We start from the raw sequence: 23,428 nt of genomic DNA on the forward strand, positions 1-23,428 counted from the left end.
AACAAGTTTACTCTTGCACGTCTTCTCACCCCTGTTGTTGATGAACAAAGTCGACTGGTCTGAATAGATCTTTTGATGGCTACTAACTGGTACTTGAATATAAGTCAGCAGGGGGGGTTGCTAGTAAGAGAACACATACATACAGGTAATAATGTATTGCAAACCCCCCACAAGGTATAGTTAACACTATTTGGTAAGTTACGAAACATGAGTAAGATCAATACATCAGGTTATTGGGAGCCTATTCTGATGGAATCAAGAGTGTTGCCTAGAATGCTTAGTAAGTTCTGGATCTTAGCTAACTAAACTCATCGCCCAGGATTTATTACAGGATATCAAAGGGTGCCCAGAACAGTCAAATGGACTGAAGGTAATCTTTCTTATCCCATATCTCACCGGCACGCGGCAACCTATGTCTTGTAATCTTCCCCCTAGATCTCCAATCTGTAGTCCAACATGTCCATCAACAACAGTGACCAGCCCCCCCGGATTCTGCGCTTTCCGAGATCCGACGAACCTAAAGCGTGCGTACTGCTGCATGTTACCCGTCGTGGTCCTTCCGCACTAGATTTGGATCTTGTTGGCACAGAAGGAGAATGCCCGTTTACTGGGGCAGGTATGTTGAGTGCTATCCTCCAAATGAAGGGAAATCGCCTCTTCTATCAGTCGCATCACATGCTAATGTTTTCTGCTGATAGTACGGCAGTCTCACCTCAACTCGTATCGCTCAAAGAATTATCAAGGCACTGAGGTTGACTGGACTCAGATCATTCTCCATGTGCTTGGGCAAGCAGAACAATGTGAGAAGGAACAGGATTTATTTACAGGGCTAGAAGCGTTAGCCATCATCAGTGGTTCTGAAACCCAGGACAAAGAGATAAAACTCGTGATACGGAAGAAAGTACAAACAATAACTGTATGTTCAAGTCTAATGCTGCCTCCACCCAATCGCTTTACTGACGTCAGGAAGCAAAAACTCGGGACTCTAGTATTGAAGCAAAACGACGAACAGGCCATCCACCTCTATGACTGGATATCTACCTCGGTAGAGAGGGCTGATTCCTTCGAAAGACGTTGTTCAATCCTTCTAGGTCGCTACCGCGCTGCTGAACAGATAATTCAGGATCTCGATGCCCAGCTTGACGAGCTCTTAAGCGCCAAGACTCGGCACGACGAACAGCTAATGAAAAACTTGATGCAGCTGCTCAATGAGAAAAAATTGAGAATTCGCAACCAACAGCGCGTAATAGCCCCCACAGAGGTTGCTGTAGAGGAAGGTAGGTACCAACCGCGGTATGCTACATATCTCTAAGCTGATAAATGAGCAACCAATAGAGTTCAGAACTCAAAAACAACGACCGCGCGGATCCAGGCAAACTACTGCTGTCAAGAGGCGAGCGAATGGTTCAGCTTCGACACCGTCTAATGAGGTGTTCGGTAGCGGTACCGGCTTCGAAGATTCGGAGAATGACCGGGATAAGCGCCATGAAAGCTTTAGAGCGGTGTCAGGCACAGAATCAGGCACAGACAATGAGCTACCATTGGGGCAGCGGCCCTCAGGGGAAGAAGATGTGTCTACTACTGACGAAGACATGCCACCCCTGCCAAGTCATGGTCCTCGGATAAGCAACTCTAGCCCACAACAAAATCACTCGCAGTTTTTAAGTAAGAAACAGTTGACTCCACAGCGACGAGAGATTCCCTTTCCGAGGATGAGGGGAAATGCAACAGCTACTATACGAACAGATCGACATAAAGATAAAGAAGCCAGGGACAGCCTGGGGGAAACGGATGATGATGAGTTATAATCCTAACATAGTAGCCAACGTTCCAGACCATTCTAAGCAATACAAAAGTAGTTCTTGACCGTTACTTGCTCTCTGTATGATTCCTGGAGGGAATCCAAGCATAGCAAATCTTAACTTATCAATGTGTAATGTGGACACTCACATCTGACAGACAATACCCCAGCGTAGAGATAAGGATATTGCGGGTTTGCCGTACCTCCAGCTATCATTCAAATTTTCTTATGTACAACTTAGCCACAGCCGTTGTGGTTGAGACTTATCTTAGCGGAATTGGGAGCTTTGAGACAACGCGAAGCGAAAGAAGAGTACTTAACTAGAATAACATTGGACTAGGACAAAAGCAACAAAGAGGAAAGTTGTTTAGGTGTTACAACGACAACGCCTAGACCACCAGACAATAAGTAGAAACCGGACTAATAGTGAGAACCTGGCATCTAGCCATACAAAGCCTTCGGGGACATCTCCCCAGCAGCCATGAAGTTTGTCTCCGGATTTCCGGTAGCTTTAGCGGCAGAGCAACGAGCCATAGTCGGAGAACTAAGACAGAGTTAGACCACAAGCAGCAATTTATCTCAGGCAGTAAGCATTAGGGGTGGGGGCCATGTCAGGCACGTACCTCCGAGAGATTGAGTCAGTAAAATAGAAATCATTGATGACTTTCTTGAAAGGTGTATTAGTGGATTGGATGCCCTTGTTTTGATCAACTAATTGGACCTTGCTCAATGAGCTCAACGATGTTGGTTCAACCACGTCATATCGGCGCATAACAGGGCTGATCTCTTCCATACGATCGCGCAGGGCCTCGATGTCATCGTAGGGAAGAGGTATGTTGAGGAATTCACTGGCAGCACGTATGATCTTCCAGTCATCACGCGCAGCCCCAGGCAAAGAAGTTGCAGCTCGAGTAACTTGGACACGACCCTCGGTGTTGATGTAGGTACCTGACTTCTCAGTGTACGCTGCGCCGGGCAGAACAACATCTGCAAGCTGAGCGCCTCGGTCACCATGATGTCCTTGGTAAATGACAAAGGCGTCACTAGGGATTTCGCTCTGGGCGACTTCATCAGCACCAAGAAGCCAGACCATCTTGGGCTTGCTCCGAGTAACTTCTAAAGATGGCGTAGTGAAGCCCACTTCATAGGCAGCTGCACGGGATGCTGCGCGTTGAAGAACGTTGTATCCTTGCCATTCCGAAGTGTTGAAGTTGTTAGCGTGTTTCTCAACGAAATTGCCGATGGACTCGAAGATCACTTTGGCATCCGGGTGTTCGGCCGCAGCACTACCAACGATGATCATAGGTCTTTTGGCCGTAGAAAGCTTCTCTCCGAACTTCCCAGAAAGAGCAGCTTTCAAAGCTGAAACGTCTGCCCCGAGGTGCTCGAATTCAAAAGTACTTTCGAATTCCTCGCCAACAAGCCCAATTTCAAGATCTGAGCGAAGATATTGCTTGCGAATACGCGCATTAAGAACGGAAGCTTCATGGCGGGGGTTTGTAGCGACCAAAAGGATCGCATCGGCCTCCTCAATTCCATAGATCTTGGAATTGAAAAGATAGTTGGAGCGGACATCAACACCATGGGCAACCGGTGAACCGCCACCTGGCTGATCCAGCGCAAGGTTGTCGGACCCAAGCTTATTGGCCAGATCCTTCATGGCCACTAAAGTTTCGGCATCGACAAGATGCCCGGCAACAGCCTTGAACTCATTCTCCGTCACATGAAGTCGCTGATGAGCTGATGATATCTCGGTCAAAGCTTGCTCCCAAGTCGCGGGAACAAATTTTCCTTCCCGACGGATTAGGGGGGTTGTGAGTCTCTGAGTCTTAAGGCCATCACAAGCAAATCGAGATTTGTCGTTGATCCATTCCTCGTTGATATCATCGTTCAGCCTCGGGAGTATCCGCATCACCTCCATGCCTCTAGTGTCTATTCTTATGTTCGACCCCAAAGCGTCATGCACGTCAATAGACTCAGTGTGCTTCAATTCCCAGGGGCGAGCACGAAAAGCGTAGGGCTTGGATGTAAGAGCTCCGACTGGACAAAGATCAATGATGTTGCCAGAAAGCTCGGAGTCGAGGTTCTTCTCCAAGTATGTACCGATTTGCATGTCGTTTCCTCTGCCGGAGGTTCCGAGTTCGGGGGCTCCGGCAACATCATTCATAAATCGAACACAACGCGTACAGTGAATACAGCGATTCATAGAGGTTTTAACCAGAGGCCCAATATTCTTGTCTTCGACAGCACGCTTGCCTCCGACCTCGTGGAAACGTCCACGGTCAGCACCATACCGCATGGACTGGTCCTGAAGATCACACTCTCCACCTTGATCGCAAATAGGGCAATCCAGAGGATGATTGGCAAGAAGAAACTCCATAACACCTTCCCTAGCTTTATGCACCAGTGGCGAATTGGTTTTGACGTTCATGCCAGGTTGCACAGGCCAAGCACATGATGCCACAGGCTTAGGGGCCCGTTCGACTTCGACGAGACACATACGGCCTGTGTGACAGTCAATATTTGTATCGAAACAGAGAAGTACCCGAGCTCAAACATACAGTTACCTGCAATCAAAAGCTTCCTGGAAAGCTATTAGCAAATGCGTGTCGTTCTGTTATGAAAGACGATATGACGCTGGTGGCTTACTCGTGATAACAATATCTATTGAAGTCAATTAATTTGCGCTCACCATATCTTCATTGAGTACTTATTCTTACCTTGGTACTGTCGCACCTGCCTTTTCACAAGCTTGGATGAGAGCCGAGCCAGCTGTTCGGGTCATGTAAGAAGGGAGTTCAGAGATTGCACAAGGGAGACCGAGTCACCTTCTACCGAAACCTTCTTTCCATCTGAAGCAATGCGTTAGTGGAGGCATTGAAGCGGCTTCAATATCGCAGAGACTGACCGATAGTGAGTTCCACCTCGGCAGAGCGAGGAAATGTCGTTGCGAAGGTCCTGAGATGGTTGACCTTTGGGACCCGGATGAGCCGGGCGGCCGCACGATACAACTGCGGCCGCATAATGTGAGGAGAGTCAAATGTGATAAGGGTGAACAAGAGCGGCATCCACCTGGAGAGTAGGTAGTTACAGGGTGGCAGGACTGAGGTGAAGTGGTCCTTCGTTGGAGAGAGCACTTTTGGTCTGGCTCGGATTCTGCTAGACACGAGTCGGGGCGTCACTCGCAAATTGCCGCCTGCGGATTGGTTCGGTTATGCGGCGAAATAAATCCTCCGGAACGCCCTTTTTCTTCCTATAAACAAGCTCTGTCTCTCCGACCTCTTTCTTCTTCCTTCTCTTTTTCAGACTTATAAACTCATTTCATGGGCATGATTATTGTAGGTGGCAGGGTTCTGATATCTCTTCCTCCTCTGCTACATAGCCCTAGAACATTTGCACTGAGCTGGAGCTCCTTAGGGCTGTTTTCGTTTTCACATCAGTGAAAATGTGTCAGCCTGATGCAGGTATAGTTCTTTACTGACAGTTGCTACATCTCTCAAACTTATAACCAAATTTACAACCATCAACTCTGAGGTCAATACCTCCAGGCAGTCATCACATGCCGCTACTTAGATTCTGGATGTAGAAACTGATGTATGTGCACTTAAAGCAGGTAATTGTCGCGTTTCAATTATCTTTCCTAACTTTGTAGGCACGCCATCTAACAAAATTATGGTCGTAGCGCCTTCATCATTCTCCAGACGGTGATTGGGTACCTCACAACATTGTCAACATTATTGCTACCTCAATTGTTTTGATATCCGATTAGACGTGTGCCGAAGGCAAAATGCGATTAAGATGTAAGAACAAGGGGCGACAGGAATATAAGGCGCAATTACGCCTAGGAATCACTAAGGCGCCATGTAGTCTGGTTGTCGGATGCCAGGAGCCAACCAAGCGCGGGAAGTACTGCTTCCTCTTGGACGAACATAGCCCGGTCCATCATGCACCTTCTTCAAGTCATTTGTAAGCGAGAGTGGATCGCCCAAGAATTGATGATCCGGGAATTTGCTTGCTGCTGGAGAGAAGCCAATGGGCTCTCTGGCTCTCGCTGGTGTCCGGACGTTCAACGGAAGCACCGTTTCCTTGACGCGGAAGCGATCCGCGTTGGCTCTCTGGTCGGCTAAATCATCATGGCTGTTGCGATCGTATAGATAGAGCCCAACAAATGTGAGGAGAATTCCAAGTCCTTGTACAGGGGTTGTTGAGCTCCCGAACCAAACGATCGCAACGATAATGACAAACACTCGCTTGACCAATGATGCAACGGAGTATGACACGGGCGAAATCATAGATAGAAGGATGAACGCCAAGATGTTCTGTGCAAAATGCGATACACCATTGAATACGAATTCGAGAAACAGAGCACCATGGTCAAGAGAGCCCTCCTTTCCTGTAAGGGAGATCGCACCATCCTTCATGAAGTCTGATATTAATGGGTATCCTTCGCAGACAAACCAGATGGGCAGGGTCAGGACAAAAGCTAGACCAGAGCAGTAATAAAGCAAGTTCAGCTTGTCCAGTTTTCGCCGGCTTGTCGGCTCAAGGTTCGATTCTGCTCGTGCCGCTTCGTTGAACAGCTTCTTCGAAAATATGTTCTGTGACACAAAGACGAGGGCTGCGACTAGCGCACAAAAAATACCGAAGAAATTAGTGGAAAACCCTGTAGAACAGGCGAGCATGACGCCGAGGGTCAACGGAATGAGGGACAAGTATGTCGCTCTGGCGTAGCGAATTCGAAATAGCACACGATATGCCATGACTGTGAAAAGAGGTGATAGTCCCTTAATAGTGTGAACAAGTGAGACAGGTATCTGTGAAGTGGCCATGGAGCTGAGAATATGTCCGGCTAATTGAAAAATTGCTAAAGGCAAAGCAGTGACAATGATATCGCGTGATGGTGTGTGGATTCCATGCTTAAGTGCTGGTATGCTATCCTTGAGCGAAGGTAGCATTTTGGACACAGACGACAACAACAGGCACCAGAAAGACACGAAAGCGAATTGTACCATGGTTAAGGTTATTGGCTTGGGTAGCGCATTCAGAATCGACTTTGAAGAGGTGTTCGTTAGAGCTGAGGTTAGATACCAAATGAGACAGAGAGTCTAGAAGCAGGTCAGCATAGCTAGGAAATATAAGCATGCATGCATCATTACAATTAACCTGTATGAGACAGGTGCCTTCAGTGCTTCAGCCAGCTCCTGAGCATTAGCACTCACGCTACCATTGCGAGACCTAATCGTGCTGATTGTCTCGCTGATACTCTTTCTTGACCGTTGTCTTGTATTCCCAGCCAATACTGCTTTCTCGCCATATGGAAATTGCCCTGTCTTGCGCAATTCCCAACGTGCCGGCGCATATCTGACTGATGAACCCGAATGGTGTTCCCTTGACTCCGTTATTGTATCAAACGACTCGTCACTGAACGGCGGGAACTTGTCTATCGGGCTAGCCATGTGCTTTTGTTGTGAGCCGGGTGTATTTGCTGGCATCTGTAGCTCTGAGAGCAACACAGACGAGCGTCGCCCTGTACCGGTCACGACCGTCGTGCTCATTCGAGTATTGGCACTAATATCTCAATAGAGGTGCTGTTGCTGGCGACATTAGCTAGGTCCAAGCCGGGTGGATAAGTGTAACACCGTACCAGAAAAGGCGAAGTCTGGATGATGATAATCAAAGCTAATAAGCGAGGACCAATTTTGCGCCTAGAAAGTAGACAATCGCACGCGCCACAGTGATGATGAGATTATGGCAGTGCTCTGAGAATAGACAAGAATGAGGGACGTGACATTCGCAATTTGTGGGGTGCCAGCAACATCGGTAGTCTTCATCAAAGCCAGGTTTAAGAAGTTCTGAGCACTTGGCAACAAGCTAGCCTGTAAATAAGTATAGGGTATGTCAAGTAAACGCTTGTAAGGGTCGGAAGCAGTACCTGGTAGAAGACCAGCACTACTGTTCAACCACCAGTATCTCTCGTTGCGTGAAAAATATCTGTAGAGTAGTAAGAGGTAGTTAGAGTAGGACTACGTGATACGTAGGGATTATTCGAGTTAGTCCAACCCGCGGCAGCGCTAAATAGTATCCGCAGTCGGTTAGTGGTTTTTGCCAGGACCGGCGGCGGAGTACTGGATGACGAATCTCTTAAGTTTTCATCTGTAGTTAGTTATGTAACTAACTAATAACCTGCTGACTAACTACATACGCCTAACTAACTAACTAACCATGTAGTTAACTAGGCAGTTAATATCAGTTAAGTTAGTAAGTTAACACTTAACACTTTTAATGTACTTGTACAGTACACTGTACTCTGTAGTCTAATCTGTATATATTGTGGATACGCCGCCTAAGAAAAGAAATTGTTACCTGCAGTATCCAGCCCCCAGATCTTTCTTTAAGCTTTGGGCTTTGAATATGTTCTTTAGTAACAGTACTACAAGGCATATAATTGTAAGTATTCTTGAATAAAGTGTTAGCAATAACAGTCAACGTCTACTAAGGAATTATTCCATATTGCCTACAAGTGAGTTATTAAAATCGCTACAGAAACAGGCCACTAGCCCGTAGTAAATGGCTATAGTGGCAGTATGATAGTATTAGAATACTACAGTAGTGGAGAGTTGCTTGAAAAAAAAAAGACCCTCCGTATAAAGTTTTAGCATTAGATTGAAATAATCTACTAGCCTTGCACTATGGTACAGATCTATGTCAATAGCACTACTACAGTAGTGTTATGTAGGTAAAACACCTATAGATAGTCAAAGATAGTAAAAAATCATACTCTCTGAACCTTTTTAAAAGAAGAAGGTACTATAGGTAGGTAGGTTATAGGGCTATAGGTTCCGAACACCCTGCTACTGCACCATCTTATATACATAGTACTTATGCGTGTACAGAGTCTTACTTTGATCGTACATAATGTATGTATATCTCTTACTATGTGAGTATGAAAACCTACTTCAAATAGAGTATTCCGTAAATTATAGTGCACTTCTCAGGACAGTCTCCTGCTCACTGTACAGTACCTATCAAGCTATTGCAACGCAAAGATTGATAACCAATCCTCCTCAGTCGTTTTCTTTGACATACTGATAGACATGATGCCACTACCTAGATAGGTACCTTGATTTACCAACTCTGCAGATACCTTTCATTGGTAGCGGCCCTTCGCACGCAACTTCCTCCGATCATTGCTCCTAAGTTCGGGGCTTCATTCTACTAGGTAGGTACCAACCAATACTCCCCGTCGCTGCTTCCGAATCATAGCACTAAGCCCGCTATCCGTGCAGTATACAGGCCAGTAGGGATACCGAAGGCTTCATATATCTTCTTTCTGATATAGTGACTATCTACCCTGCCTTTTTCTGGATGGGATCTGGTCGTATCTTACCAATAATTATTGTCGTTCCGGTCCATCCTCAAATAACGACCACCTAAACATTCCTTGCAAAGCGATTGACGCCATTTGACTCTCGACTGCTCCAGCCACCTGCTCTCACGTATGATATTGGACGGGTGCACCGTCGCGAATTTTGAAGCTGAACTTCAATTAGGCGGCTCTCGACACATGATGTCTCTCATGTCAATAGCATCGTCCAAGCTGAACTGCACCGATAGTGGCCTTCCTCACAGTGTTGCGAGTACTTCCCATGTACTAGATCTCGAAGGCGGGGTTGCAGTGAGTCTCTAACAAACACGATGCAGTAGCTATACAGTTCTGACAGTAGTACGTCAATCTTAGAGCCATGCACATTCCAAGGCTCCAGCCAGTGTGTCGGAGTCTCTGAGATCGTCTGTCCCCGGAGGCAGTCAAACCGCGGCGGATGACTTTTACCATGATGTCACATCAAGCAAGGTCAGAATTTCGCGACTAATGCCATTAGTCCAAGATCTCACAAGCCTAGAAGCAGAAGTTGGAGCATTTCAATATTGTCTCCCCATGTACCCACACCGAGATGGACAGGATATTAGCCAAGCTTTCTCCCAAGCCTCAGCCGTCCGAGGCCAAGCTACCCGTGGACCAGAGCCTGTTTTCAAGGATACCTAGCGAGCAACATTTACTCAAGCGACATAGCCATCACATGTTCGACAATGAGACAAATCCGGACTTCGGTGATGAGCATACAGACCTTGACAAGTCTCCCAGCAGTTTACCATCAGGAGAAATTCCTCGCACATCAAGTGACCTGGTTGAAACTGAGCCGTCGCAGGCAGCTCACATCGACATGGCCGAGGTGTTACGTTTGAAGCAGGAACTACTGGCTGCCAACTCAAAGATAGCCCTGCAAGAGCAGGAATTAGCCCAGACTCGAGTGATCAAACATACTATAGACCAAGCACTCGGACCCCCTTCTGAAGCCGAGTTCAATGGACGAGAAGTAACGGAACAAACAATCGCCAATTTGCAAAGTGCATTCAAAGCGTCACAAACATGCTTTACTTCTATCCAGGATGGCTGGAATACGCAAGATGACTCTCAGTCCGACATGTCTGATGCTCTCTCTGCTGGAGCATACAACAGGAATCGGGCATTTTGGACATCTACAACCCAGCAAGCGATGAGCACAAATATGAGCCCGACCATGGAAAGACCTTATGGAGAGCCACTCCATTTGCCTTGTAACAGTACCTATGGCGAGGACTCTAACAGATTCTGGGCTGGCTCGAGTACAAACCCTTGCGTGCCGAGCCACGATGTTTTTCAGTCACACCGAGTTATCTCAGGTCCAGCCCCGGGACCCTTCACCCTTGATGCAAGTATACCTGAGGAACAAGTTAGGTACCTTCAAGCTCCAGGGCTAGGACCGCGGCGCTCATTCACCCAGAACAGCCGTGGCGGATCATGCTTCTCAAGCCACGGTACTCCATGGCCAGCTGCCTTTGCGTCAAGTCCCGAGTCAACTCTTTCAAGATCTTCCATGGAAAGGTCCAACGCTGCTTACCAACAAGTTGGACTGTATCCAATTCATACATACCATCAACGCCCAATTGGAACCCCACTCTCACCAACAGCCACAGAGTTCAATACGTCTAACTCATGGCAAGCCTCGTCGGTGAGAGACGTTCCACCTTCCTGTCGCTTTGACTTGAGCTTATGAATTTAGATGGGCACAAATCCCAGCCAAACGTACATTTCACCATTGGAACCAATCAACTACCGACGACTGCTTGACAAAAATGTTTCTTGCGATTGGAAATATATAGTCGATAAGATCGTATGTAATAACGACCAGCAAGCTTCGATATTCCTACAACAAAAGCTCAAGGTTGGGACAAACGAGCAAAAGTATGAAATCATAGAGGCGATTGTACATCAAGCCTATCCGCTCATGGTGAACCGCTTCGGGAACTTTCTCGTCCAACGCTGCTTCGAACATGGAACCCCCGACCAGATCATTGCAATTGCCAATGCTATCAAAGGAAATACCCTGAGCCTAAGTATGGATCCTTTCGGTTGCCATGTGATACAAAAGGCCTTTGACTGCGTCCCAGAAGAGCATAAAGCGGTTATGGTCCATGAACTTCTGCGGCGAATACCAGAAACTGTCATCCATAGGTACGCATGCCATGTCTGGCAGAAGCTGTTCGAATTGCGATGGAGCGGAGAACCCCCGCAGATCATGAGTAAAGTAAACGAAGCACTATGCGGGATGTGGCACGAAGTCGCATTGGGCGAGACGGGAAGTTTGGTAGTGCAGAACATATTCGAGAATTGCGTCGAGGACGAAAAGGTGATACTTGATCATCCTCTTCTTTGTTCTTCAATGGCCCTAGGGAGTCTGGAGCAGGCTGCTTAGAGGACAGTCAATGAGCCCTGCTGAATGCTTGCTAACGCGATGACAGCGCCCTGCTATCGAAGAGGTGTTATCGAAGATCGACATACTTGCCCACGGTCAGTTTGGAAACTGGTGTATCCAGCATGTTTGCGAACATGGTGCTCCACACGACAAAAGCCGCGCCGTTGAGCACATTCTTGCTTGGTCAGTTGATTACAGCATGGACCAATTTGCTTCGAAGATTGTGGAGAAATGCCTGAAGATAGGTGGCTCCGAGTTCCTAGAACGCTATCTTGCTCGAGTATGCACAGGCCGCAGTGATCGCCCGAGGATGCCTTTGATTGATAGTAAGTCCTTGCGTAAACTACTTATTGTTTGTAGCTGTCTGACTTAATTCAGTTGCTGGGGACCAATATGGCAATTACCTTATTCAATGGATATTGATAAATGCCGCATCGCACCAGCGTGAGTTGGTTGCCAGCCATATCAGGTATTCGCTCATCTGTTGAATAAAATCGTGCTTGATCCTGACGCGACGTGCAGAAAACACATGGTGTCCTTGCGTGGCTCTAAGTTCGGCTCCCGCGTGGCCATGCTATGTTGTAACCCTTCTCACACAACTCGTCCCGGGCCAGGTGCCGGCCTTTCAGTCAATCGTTTCGGCAATTTCAGCGACGAAAGATACCAGATGCCTGGACAACACAGCGGACGTTTCAGTCGCGCAACTCAGTGGAACCCCAACTACCCACCATTTCGATGACCACAATGTGAAGAAAAGAGTATCGAGAATGAAACCCATTCTTTCAATCATGTGACGAGAGATACAAACAAACCTACCACATCGATTTGTTCTAGGTAGACGCCCAGTGGCCTGCACACATTCACTTTGATCGTTACGCTTCAAAGGGCTGCGCTGCGCTTTGTGCGTGATCCATCTTGTCTAAGTCAGACGAATTTCACATAATATTCTTTCATATGCGCTCCTGCACAGCACCATGCGGTGTTTTTGTGGCTCATGATCCAGGACAGCTCTTTCCTATATCTACCTGGAGCAAGTCGAAGAGGTGAAGAAGAGAAACGACCAGGAGAATTAGCGAGATGGGATGATGTCGATGCTATATTACCTATGTTCTTCATTATTCATTGTTTCAAGTATGAGGACAAGGCAAGGAACGTGCCGTCAAAATACAATTGCTTGTGCGAGAGGTTGGTTTACGACAAATCATGAATTATTGCCAGTTTACTACCTACTTTGCAGAAGCTCTTATTGTTACCTATGAACTAATATGACATATCGGACTACTGATCTCACATACTGATGAGGACTCAATCGGTCATCCGCTAAAGGCATGGAATCAACTTGGCTGGTTGAGCACGTTTTTGAAAACCAGCCCGTAGTCGGCTTTCATCTGCTAACATGCTCGCCGCTTTCCAGCTCCCACGGCTTCCGTCTCCTCGACCTGGCACTTGGAGTGTCTTGGCCAGCGAGTATAGTGTCTGGGATCTGCTGAATTCCAGGTATGGTTTGCCCGGTCGTAATGAGTTCGACTATATGAGCGAATGAGGAGGGATACGCGGGTTCTGCTTGCTTCAAGGGCGCATTTGCATGGTCTTCAGATACCACATTGTTGAGTTGCTGCTGGTTTACAGGACCAGCAGCTTCAGCTGCTATTGGTCTGGCTTGTAACCATAGTTGGTAATCTCCGACGTTCACGGGGGTCGGGAGTTTCTTTTTTCTGAACCGAGAGAGCAATGATAGTCATGGTTAGAGCTATGGGTTCTAAATTTTCTGTTGAAAGTTCTAACCTCGAGAAGTAGAAACATTTAGCCTGTAACGTAACGTCATCGTCCCGGTCAATCTCCGCCCTTGACGCTGGTATCTCAGGGTGCCCGAGAATTATCGAGAGCCCGTGTGCAAACTCATGATCATCCTCGAATGGATAGGAACTGAGTCTTTCAAAGAGCTCAATGTCCCACTTCTCCTGCTCGACTCCAGGCGGGGGAACTGCTTCTTTGCCTGAAGACTGGATTGAAGCCTCCCACACAGCAGGTGTACGCGTGGGATTCATGACCGTATTGAGGAGCTAATGCGTACTATATCGGACATGAGCTAATGTCAAAGGTGATGTATCGGATGCTTGTCAATTGAAGCGTCAAGAGAAGCGGAACTGCGGCATGTGAACCTGGGTTCTGTGACAAGCGGTACAGAGTAGAATACAAGACTAGCCGAGGTCTGTCTATTCCGCAACCACTACAAAACCCAATGATCGAATCAAGGCCACAGCACTTGGTAGCTTGTTTCAAGATTCAAGTGATTTCTTTGACACAGTTATTCAAGCTTGCTACCTCCTAAGATATCGGTACCATCTTCTACTCACTCCTTGGCCTCTTTTATGACCGGATATCCGCTCGCTGGGATTGTCACATGCGCATTGTAGTGAAGGATGTGCCTACTGCATCACCACGACACCACACCAGTGCCAACCTGCAAGAATAACCGCATTCCGTGCAGAGTGGCCAAATGGTAGCAGCGGATTTAACATCCCCGAAGCTGACCCTGATGGTTCTTTCTGCACCAGCATCTACAGTGTAAGGCTTACGGAGATGTGCAATTCCTGTATGAAATAGGTCATTGAACCGGAAGGTCCCGTAGTATTGCTGAATGATGTCGACCAAGTTATGCCGATGTATCCATTCTGTCAATTACCTGAACCAGCCCAGACGTTGTTGACAATGTGGTCTCGCTTTGACAACCAGGGCAATTGTGCACAACTTCGTGAGCAAAAAGGTCACAATCAATGCAGAAATTGTTACGGCACACGGTGCATTCATAGCGACTGCTTACGCTCATCCCTCTAGACTGTACATCTGCGGCCTGCCATTGTTCTCTAGGGGGCACTTGGGGGAAAGTTATACCACAAGCGAAGCAGGCCAGGCTACGCGAGGCTCGCGCCCATGGAACTTCGACCCAGTTCATCAATGGGAAAAGATGATGATAAGACCGAGCAAGATGCGTGGAAAGGATTAGTGTTAGACTGCAAGAAGGGCATTCGGCAGGAAGGCCGCAAACCTTGCTATTGCATCGAGAGCAGGAATAGCCCCCGCAAGAAGCATTCGAATGGCACGCGCAAAGAGAAGGGTGGGCTTCGACAGAACGTGATGGAAATCCCATCATCAGGAGGGAACTTGCGGACTGCCTTTGAGAAAACGTGGCTGGAGGGGTTGTGACGCCCATTACCAATTCACGAAAGTGCTGCTCGTTAAGAGCCACGCCGTACGTTTTATCATCGCCATGATTTGTCTTAGAGCAAAGCTCGCGGCAGATGGCTACTTGAGCAGCAAGGCCCACGATGCCAACACGGATTTTCTCGCTAACCAGAGTTGCTATGGTATGGTGAATATCACCTGGATCAGAGGAGAGCAAGGAACCAAAGATGATCAAGACTTCACGGGTACCGTGAGTGGGAGTATGACTGAAACATGGGTTAGTTGGTGTGATTTGTGGGCGCAAATTAGCTGCGCCAATACTCTGGATGGTGCGAACATACAAGAGAGCACCTCGAGCCATTTCAAGCCCGTTCTGTAAACTAGGAAGACCTTTCGGGTCATGCTCTCGTAGGGCTTGAATTGCACTGATATGTTCAGTAGGATTTCCACTCATATCACTAACCCGTACTGCGAGGCCATCTCTCAGGCCAAGCACACCCAATTGAGAGATCGGGTTCTGTTCAAAGAATTCTCTGACGAACTCTTGAGCATAGCGCAGAGACAGGAGATATCGCGTTGGCCGTAGATCCTTTTCTGCCATTGAGTGTGACAAATCAAGAATCAGGATAAGGTGGCGGATAATGCCTCGTTGTAATGGTGTGGTGTCCCGTAGAAGTCTGTGAAGATTTTCAGCTTCGCCATAACCCACCTGTATTCAATGTCGTTTGTTTTCCCCTTCGGCATGCATCAAGAGTGAGAGAAAAGAGAAGCTAACCTCTTCCTTTTCCCAGCTTCAAGCAGGCCCTCTACTGTGGAGTTGATCGTGCCATCTGCGCCTTCGACCAAGCTCTCCCAAGTCCTTGAGACCTCCCATTCGGCGCCTCCGCGATTTTTCTTCCTTTTCGAACGCGGCGGTTGAGCGACTCCGCCTCGAGATGAGATATGACTGCCATCTACCTCATCCTCGGAGATTTCCCCAGCATACTCTTCATCGGAATCGGCCATGTTTAGAATTTTGAGGAAGGCTGCGACAAAAACGGATCTGGGATCAAAGCGAACGAACAGGGTAGGTGAAGATACTTGAAAAATCGGCTTTAGCGGTTTTTGGGACTAGTGTGTTGTGGTTAGACACCTTGAGTATCAATGCTGTAAGGTACTCTTAGATAGTGCATGCAGTAGGAATGTTGAGTAGTTCGACTAGGAAGAGTTAACTTAACTTACAACTACTGATTACTCATCCTTCGGCCGTGATTAGATAATGAAATAACCAAGAATTACGTTCATCTCCCGAAAAGGGTCCAAGCTCCGTCGGAGCTCCGGTCTGTGTCCTGACGGAACATAATAATAATAATAATCATTGAATAACTATGGAGTACTAAAATTTACTTGACTCTTGGGTTCATATCATTCTTACTTACTAGGCTTTGTTTACGTACGATTTCCTCCCCTCCCCACTCTGCCTTTCAGTCTTTGCCCGAGCCTTCTGTAAAACACCATAAAGTGATTTTGTCTCCAGGCTCTCAGGACTCTTACCCTCATTGCAATCTCTCCCCACTCCGGATTATCTGAATTACTTGTATGTATGCGTACCACTCCATATCTATATCGTCACAGGTAAATGAGGCTTTGTGGCGTGGGCTGAAGATAACCGTAGACAGAGATTTGCCCAATTTAGGCTCGTTTGACCAGATCCAGATACCATTAGCATAAATGTGGGGAAGAAGGTGTCCCGTTAGAAGCACAGCCGCCACAGCGTCGCCAGCCAGATGTACACGTACTGGTGTCAAAGCTCCAATCCGTGGACGATTTCTGGTTTATCAGCCGGTCCGACCAGTTTCCCTCTACTGCCCCTCCCCTCCCATCCCCTGGTCCCCCTCCTTCGCTTCCTCGCGTTCCCGCCATATATCGGCTCTTTCGCTCTCCCCGCGCACACATTTGCTTCCTACCCTCACGCCTGCTGGCCATCCGTCCTCTGCAAGGTGTTGCTCTTCTGATTTCCGCACCCACACAATGGCATCAAAGGACAGAGATGTCCTCCCGGACGTGTAAGTTGCAAACCGTGACTGCGGTTCTCAAAAGACACCTTTCTAACGACGAGCACAGAGTTGTCCCAGTCCATTACGATGTGTCTTTGTTTGATCTACAGTTCAGTGGTTCCTGGGGCTATAATGGTATCATCAGGATTAAGGCCAGAGTCACCCGCCCTACGAAGGAGATTGTGCTCAACTCGAAGGAAATCGAGGTTCAGAAAGTCGAAATACATGGTGAAGATGGTCCGTCATCAACCTGCACCCGGCTCTGCTCACAATTGTTCCCTTTGCCGTAGTATTGACAGCCTGCGTTAGGGACCAAATTGTCCGAAGCATCCGAGATCACCTATGATAGAACCTCAGAGCGTGTGACTTTCAAGTTCCCGTCGGAAATTGCACCCTCAAATATTCTTCTCTCGGTGAATTTTACCGGAACTATGAACAATGCGATGGCTGGGTTCTACCGGTCTAAATACACCCCTGTTGTGGAACCAGCTGGAGACACACCCAAAGAAGGAGACTTCCACTACATGTTGAGCACCCAATTCGAGTCTTGTGACGCGCGTCGGGCTTTCCCATGCTTCGACGAACCAAATCTGAAAGCCACTTTTGATTTTGAGATCGAGGTGCCCACCGGTCAAACTGCCCTGAGCAACATGCCTATTAAAGATGAGAGGGCTGGACGTAAGCCGGGACTCAAAGTTGTCTCTTTTGAGAGAACTCCCGTCATGAGCACATATGTGAGTCTTTCCAGTGATTCGGCGAGAATTCCCTCTAATATCAAATCCAGCTTCTGGCGTGGGCAGTTGGCGATTTCGAATACGTGGAGGCGATGACAGAACGCAAATATCAAGGAAAGAGTATACCTGTCCGTGTCTATACAACCAGAGGTCTGAAAGAACAAGCTCGATTCGCCTTAGAATGTGCTCATCGCACCGTTGACTACTTCTCCGAGATATTCGAGATAGAATATCCCTTGCCCAAGGCGGATCTTCTCGCTGTCCATGAATTTGTGAACACCCTTCCTTCACGCTTTTAAGACATCAAACAAGCCTACTAATGCTGTATAGGCGATGGGTGCTATGGAAAATTGGGGACTCGTAACGTACCGAACAACTGCTGTGCTTTTTGAAGAGGGCAAGTCCGATACCCGGTATAAGAACCGCATTGCTTATGTGGTCGCGCACGGTAAGCCTTCCTTTTTTCAAGGCAATACCACCTCATATGTAACCCGTAATTCTCTCAGAATTGGCTCATCAATGGTTTGGCAACCTCGTTACGATGGATTGGTGGAACGAACTATGGCTTAACGAAGGGTTTGCAACTTGGGTCGGTTGGCTTGCTGTTGACCACTTCTATCCTGGTAAGTATTGGCCATCGTGTGGTCATTGTTGAATAGAACTAACCTAGGTTCTACATCCAGAATGGAATATCTGGTCTCAGTTTGTTGTGCGCAATTCCCGAGGTAACTCCACATGTTAGTTCTATGTTGACCGGCACACAGGCTGAGGGTGTCCAACAAGCTTTCCAGCTTGACTCTTTGCGGGCATCACATCCGATTGAGGTACCTGTTAGAAACGCTCTCGAGGTGGATCAGATCTTCGATCACATCAGCTATCTGAAGGGAAGCTCGGTCATTCGCATGCTGAGTGATCACCTCGGTCGAGAGACCTTTCTACGCGGTGTAGCTGCGTATCTCAAGGCACACGCTTACGGCAAGTTGGCAATGCAACAAGCTTGCGAATGTTGGGTTGCTGATTTTGATAATGCACAGGCAATGCTACCACAAATGATCTTTGGTCGGCTCTAAGCAAGGCATCCAACCAGGATGTAACTAGCTTCATGGTAATGTTTTTGAGTTTAATTGAGGTCCCTTGAACTAATAGGTGGTATAGGATCCTTGGATTCGCAAGATCGGATTCCCTGTTATCACTATCACCGAGGAGCCGGGTCGAATCAACATCCGGCAAAACCGCTTTCTCTCGACAGGTGATGCCAAACCGGAGGAGGACGAAACAACATGGTGGATTCCGCTAGGTATCCAGTCGGCCCTTGAGGTGTCTGACACAAATAAGGGTGCTCTGGTATCTAAATCAGATTCCGTCCCCGGTGTGGGGCAGGAATCTTTCTACAAGATAAACAAGAACCTTTCTGGCTTCTACCGTACCAATTACCCTGCTGATCGTTTGGCTAAACTCGGACAGGCTTTGGATCTACTAAGTACTGAGGATAAGATTGGCCTGATCGGCGATGCTGCTGCCCTTGCCGTTTCTGGTAATGGCACAACGACTGCCTTGTTATCTTTACTGAGTGGTTTCAAAGAAGAAAAGAACTACCTGTCAGCATCCCATGAACGCCATTAGTGCGTCTTATTTGTGATCTCAGTCTAACGATGTTTATATTCTAGGATCTGGTCTCAAATCTCAACTTCTATCGGAAACCTACGCTCGGTGTTTGCACAGAACAACTCGGTTTTGTCAGGGCTGAAGAAATTTACCCTCGAATTAGTCTCACTGGCCGCTGAAGAAATCGGCTGGGAGTTCAAGCCCGAAGATGATTATCTTACTGTACAGCTTCGGAAACTTTTGATTGGAATGGCATGCCATGCTGGGCATAAAGAGTAAGTGGCTTCACATCCTGAGGCTGCTTACTGAAATCTCCACTAAAATTCAACCTTAGTATGATTTCCGAGGCAACACGACGCTTCCAGCTCTGGAACACAGCTAAAGACAAAAACGCCGTGCATACGAACCTGCGCTCTGTTATTTTTGGTGTTATAGTTTCTGAGGGTGGGAATCAAGAGTATGCTTCCGTCAAGGAGGAATATTTGAGAACCGATTCTGTCGATGGCAAAGAGATCTGCCTAGGGGCTCTTGGACGCACGAAAAATCCTGATTTGGTCAGGGACTACCTGGATTTTGTCTTCTCAGACAAGGTTGCTATACAGGACATACATAACGGTGCGGTTTCACTTGCTTCGAATTCAAGCACTCGCCATTTACTTTGGGAGTACATGAAAACGCATTGGGACATGGTCGAATCTCGTTTATCGACAAACAATGTTGTTTTCGAGCGCTTTGTGCGCATGGGACTTTCTAAGTTCGCCGATCACACCATTGAAACCGACATCTCTGCCTTCTTTCGGGACAAGGATACCAGTGCCTACGACCGTGCTCTGGTCATTGTTGCTGATAGCATCCGCACAAATGTGCACTACAAAGACAGAGATGAGGGTCTGGTGTTGGAGTGGCTTCAGGCTCATGGGTATGTGTGACTAGTTAGAAACAGCGATTACTGCTCTTTTGAGGGGGTGGGTTCGTATGACATAGTTATTCAGTGAGAGCCAGCCCCACTGTGGCTGGGAGAATCACCTGAGCAATAGCAGGCGAAACGGCCGAGATTGAATGAAGGAATGTGTAGAGGTGCTTTCCCACCTTCATTGGCTCGTTGGATGTCTGTCGAGATAGAGTGATGTTATTGGTTTCAAAATGAGATGGTCATTTGTGAGGAACTACGAATAATGAGCAGATCTCAAATTGACCGACGGTTATCCTCGCCGTACATCTGCATGACTAGCTCTTGTGGTGGTTTCTGATGGAGAAGGGACCATGTTGTACCCATGACACATTCTGCAGAAGATTTTACTGGAAAATGCCAATGAATAATGTGACTATTCCCACCGCACCGAAACTACCACGCTTACTTATATTTAATTACCTAACTACAAGTAACAGTGAGTTAGTGTCCCAATTGTTGGACTTAGTAAGACTTTCTGTACCAGGACACTAATCCAGATTAGTCCATGGGCTTTTGAGGTAGGTGGGTGGGTCTGGAGTGTGAAACGGTCACCAGCAGCCCGCGGCTGGAACCTGCACGTTGGGCTCCCCTGCTCTCCTGCAGTCGTCAGCAACGCAACAACCGCCATTTCCAAGAGACCGCCTGGTCACTCTCAGCTTAATAGACAGACACTCCGAGCATCATTTACAATCACAGCTTGCTGCCACTCCTACCTGCACCTTTTCATTCAAACGTGTCCAGATAGCTTTAAACCAGTCCTCGATATTCTTTTTCTTTGTTCTAAGCACCTGCAAATTTCGACACATACCTCCACACCATTTCCACCATGAACCCTGAGTCGTAAGTGCCTGGCTCCGCCCCCGAGCGATTCATCGGGGTTGCGTGCTGTTGTATTATTCACCACAAACTCTTGCATCACATTCCATCTAACATGCAGTCCCTCGGATTGTCTCTACTGGCACGTTGCTAATTTGTGTCTTCTTTTAGAGTTGCCCCGATCTCTCCCCGCCTCCATACTCCCTTTCCAGCGGCGAGAACGAAGATGGGCGGCCCGGTGTCTCATTCTTAGCTAGGCTGACGCTTCGAGCAGATACGATTACCTCTTCAAGCTTCTCCTTATTGGAGATTCTGGTGTTGGAAAGTCCTGCTTGCTTCTTCGATTTGCCGATGATACCTACACGGAAAGCTACATCTCCACCATCGGTGTCGATTTTGTAGGTGTCTTTCCCAACTCAGGCTCCGCTTCCCCGTGTACCGGCCTGCTAATAGTATGCTTTAGAAAATTCGCACTATTGAACTCGACGGGAAGACGGTGAAACTCCAGATTGTAAGGAAGCCGGTAATGCGCCATGATGACCAGGGATCACTAATGCATTTCAGTGGGATACTGCGGGCCAGGAGCGTTTCAGGACTATCACTTCGTCGTATTACCGTGGTGCCCATGGTATCTGCGTTGTCTACGACGTGACTGATATGGACTCATTCAACAACGTTAAGCAGTGGCTCCAAGAAATTGACCGTTATGCCACCGAGGGTGTCAATAAGTTGCTTGTGGGCAACAAGAGCGATATGGAAGACAAGAAGGTAGTGGAGTACACAGTGGCCAAGGTATGTATTTACAGTCGCCAGTTTCTAGAGCTTTCCGGTCGGCAACTGATGGAGTATGTAAATGCTACAGGAATTTGCGGACAGCCTCGGAATACCGTTCCTGGAGACCTCGGCCAAGAATGCCTCGAATGTCGAGCAAGCTTTCTTGACAATGGCTAGACAGATCAAGGAACGTATGGGAACTGCCACCGTCAACAACAAACCCACTGTGCAAGTTGGCCAGGGCCAGGGAGTTCAGTCTGGCTCTTCTGGCGGCTGCTGTTAGACGTCTGTGCCCGTAATTCCAGGTGCTGTCCTTCCAACATGTCACGGCAGAAGTGGGACTATGGGATCCAAGAAGATGAGCTAGGGGGAAGATGTACCGGCTGCGCCTCATCACTGGCTGTCTTCCCAATGCTGGGGTGGATGCAGATCCTTCATGCTGGGAATGACCATAGGAATCGTTTCATTTTTCATGCGTTAGAGGGCTTGCGTTTCGTCTTTATACACTGTCACACCACAGATGCACCTACTTTCATCCCCGCCTGCTTTTTGCTGAGTTTTCTTCAGTCTCCCCTGCCCTGCCCCCAATCCGCTTCCTTTGTTCATTGTTTCTTGCTTTCACCACGCTGGTTTCCACCCATAATCCTTTCGAGTTTCTATCTCTTCCTTACTAGTGTCTCTCCCACAAATCTCCATTCGATTGATATTTCTTCTAGTAAGTTGGATTGTTTGGCTTGTTTACTCGCTCGGGGTCGAATATTTAGTCAATTCAGAAGACAATGAATCTTTAAGCAAAAGCGTCGAATCAGTGGGCTCTTATTACTGCAGGTCCCACCCTTCCTCCTGATCCCTTCTCTACTATTTTGCCTTCCGTATAGTTAGACTTTTCTACTCAGTTAATAGATCAATAAGTGGCTAACTACCATCCCAGGCTGATAGATGGTTTTTAGGAGCGACAGCTAATATACAGTTGAGTACTCCGTACAGGGACCTACCTAGTACAGTCCTTACCCACCTCTGCAAGGAAGGGGAGGTGGGGTGGCCTCTGGCTGGGGGGTCGGCAGCCCATTTAGTGATTGATTGGTTACCGCAGGAAGGCAATGAATGTCACATGCGAAATTGGCTTCTCCGCATTGAATTGCTACGTAGTAAGGTGTCGGCAACCTGACTTTACCTACTACCTCCTAGTCGTGTTTTTGCACCTGACTGGTTAGCCAAGTTACCTACCGTCGAATGCAAGTAAATTCATGAGTACTTGGCTGAAATTTTTTTCTGGGCTTAGTGGCTCTTGCAATGTAAGTACCGTACAGTACGCTCCAGATTTGTAACGGACCTCATCCACGATAACGATAACAACGTAAGCAAGCGTGACTCCGATATGTCATTCTATCTGGCTACTAACTATGCGGTATACAGTACATACATGTATATCTGGGGTAGGCGTGCCGATGTGAGCTACTTACCCTTTCATCGCACTAGCTCTAGTCCTGTACATGTCAGCATTTGCCGCTAGAATCTGGTCAACATCCTACTGGGCACTGTACCTTTGGTAAACACGCGACTGAACCCCGAATTCTGCGGGAGAGGGGCATCAGCCGAGGCCCAAATTTCGGCAAACGTCATGAGCATCGTTGCTGTTACCTCCTGAGCCGAGTCATTCTCTCGCCCTTCTACATATCTCGGTGTCTCAAAACTCGATCCTTTCACCTGGTCCCCCCTTTTACCCTTCT

The 23,428-nt window shown here is 47.7% G+C and overlaps 7 protein-coding genes across 7 annotated transcripts; 4 read left to right on the forward strand and 3 right to left on the reverse strand.

The window, feature by feature from the left end:
* Positions 1 to 345: 345 nt before the first annotated feature.
* On the forward strand, positions 346 to 1,867 carry BO82DRAFT_356224 (uncharacterized protein). The gene is made up of 4 exons (XM_025635668.1): positions 346 to 616; positions 699 to 916; positions 971 to 1,277; positions 1,336 to 1,867. Exons 1-4 carry the CDS (start codon positions 457 to 459, stop codon positions 1,806 to 1,808), a joined length of 1,158 nt encoding a protein of 385 aa, XP_025489816.1. The 5' UTR covers positions 346 to 456; the 3' UTR covers positions 1,809 to 1,867.
* BO82DRAFT_356225 (putative NADH-ubiquinone oxidoreductase, subunit G) lies at positions 1,814 to 4,946 on the reverse strand. The gene is made up of 7 exons (XM_025635669.1): positions 4,710 to 4,946; positions 4,630 to 4,653; positions 4,522 to 4,573; positions 4,451 to 4,465; positions 4,363 to 4,385; positions 2,425 to 4,306; positions 1,814 to 2,345 (listed from the first exon to the last, which is right to left on the reverse strand). Exons 1-7 carry the CDS (start codon positions 4,822 to 4,824, stop codon positions 2,243 to 2,245), a joined length of 2,214 nt encoding a protein of 737 aa, XP_025489817.1. The 5' UTR covers positions 4,825 to 4,946; the 3' UTR covers positions 1,814 to 2,242.
* A 471-nt stretch (positions 4,947 to 5,417) lies between these two features.
* BO82DRAFT_129052 (putative ER to Golgi transport protein (Sly41)) lies at positions 5,418 to 7,554 on the reverse strand. The gene is made up of 3 exons (XM_025629951.1): positions 7,446 to 7,554; positions 6,958 to 7,389; positions 5,418 to 6,906 (listed from the first exon to the last, which is right to left on the reverse strand). Exons 2-3 carry the CDS (start codon positions 7,354 to 7,356, stop codon positions 5,653 to 5,655), a joined length of 1,653 nt encoding a protein of 550 aa, XP_025489818.1. The 5' UTR covers positions 7,357 to 7,389; positions 7,446 to 7,554; the 3' UTR covers positions 5,418 to 5,652.
* A 1,814-nt stretch (positions 7,555 to 9,368) lies between these two features.
* Positions 9,369 to 12,813, forward strand: BO82DRAFT_384984 (Pumilio-family RNA binding repeat protein; the record flags this gene model as incomplete). Its single annotated transcript, XM_025638138.1, has 7 exons — positions 9,369 to 9,476; positions 9,540 to 9,653; positions 9,703 to 10,851; positions 10,903 to 11,529; positions 11,642 to 11,921; positions 11,974 to 12,064; positions 12,118 to 12,813. The coding sequence occupies 7 exons, from the start codon at positions 9,369 to 9,371 to the stop codon at positions 12,332 to 12,334; spliced, it is 2,586 nt and encodes an 861-aa protein (XP_025489819.1). The 3' UTR covers positions 12,335 to 12,813.
* Positions 12,811 to 15,951, reverse strand: BO82DRAFT_393716 (TFIIH/NER complex subunit SSL1). Its single transcript, XM_025638689.1, has 6 exons — positions 15,557 to 15,951; positions 15,123 to 15,458; positions 14,420 to 15,047; positions 14,175 to 14,189; positions 13,381 to 13,658; positions 12,811 to 13,310 (listed from the first exon to the last, which is right to left on the reverse strand). Exons 1-6 carry the CDS (start codon positions 15,784 to 15,786, stop codon positions 12,980 to 12,982), a joined length of 1,818 nt encoding a protein of 605 aa, XP_025489820.1. The 5' UTR covers positions 15,787 to 15,951; the 3' UTR covers positions 12,811 to 12,979.
* Positions 15,952 to 16,266: 315 nt separating this feature from the next.
* On the forward strand, positions 16,267 to 20,491 carry BO82DRAFT_356230 (M1 family metallopeptidase). Its single transcript, XM_025635670.1, has 13 exons — positions 16,267 to 16,357; positions 16,440 to 16,826; positions 16,885 to 17,054; positions 17,127 to 17,551; positions 17,602 to 17,823; positions 17,882 to 17,999; positions 18,058 to 18,174; positions 18,235 to 18,260; positions 18,316 to 18,526; positions 18,586 to 18,656; positions 18,707 to 19,149; positions 19,219 to 19,431; positions 19,491 to 20,491. The coding sequence occupies exons 2-13, from the start codon at positions 16,492 to 16,494 to the stop codon at positions 20,083 to 20,085; spliced, it is 2,946 nt and encodes a 981-aa protein (XP_025489821.1). The 5' UTR covers positions 16,267 to 16,357; positions 16,440 to 16,491; the 3' UTR covers positions 20,086 to 20,491.
* Positions 20,492 to 20,828: 337 nt separating this feature from the next.
* Positions 20,829 to 23,323, forward strand: BO82DRAFT_384987 (Rab family GTPase YPT1; the record flags this gene model as incomplete). Its single annotated transcript, XM_025638139.1, has 6 exons — positions 20,829 to 20,948; positions 21,199 to 21,322; positions 21,388 to 21,435; positions 21,489 to 21,716; positions 21,787 to 21,924; positions 23,285 to 23,323. The coding sequence occupies exons 1-6, from the start codon at positions 20,935 to 20,937 to the stop codon at positions 23,321 to 23,323; spliced, it is 591 nt and encodes a 196-aa protein (XP_025489822.1). The 5' UTR covers positions 20,829 to 20,934.
* Positions 23,324 to 23,428: the final 105 nt, after the last annotated feature.

Source organism: Aspergillus uvarum, assembly GCF_003184745.1.
Source record: "Aspergillus uvarum CBS 121591 unplaced genomic scaffold BO82scaffold_44, whole genome shotgun sequence".
NCBI classification, from domain to species: domain Eukaryota; kingdom Fungi; phylum Ascomycota; class Eurotiomycetes; order Eurotiales; family Aspergillaceae; genus Aspergillus; species Aspergillus uvarum.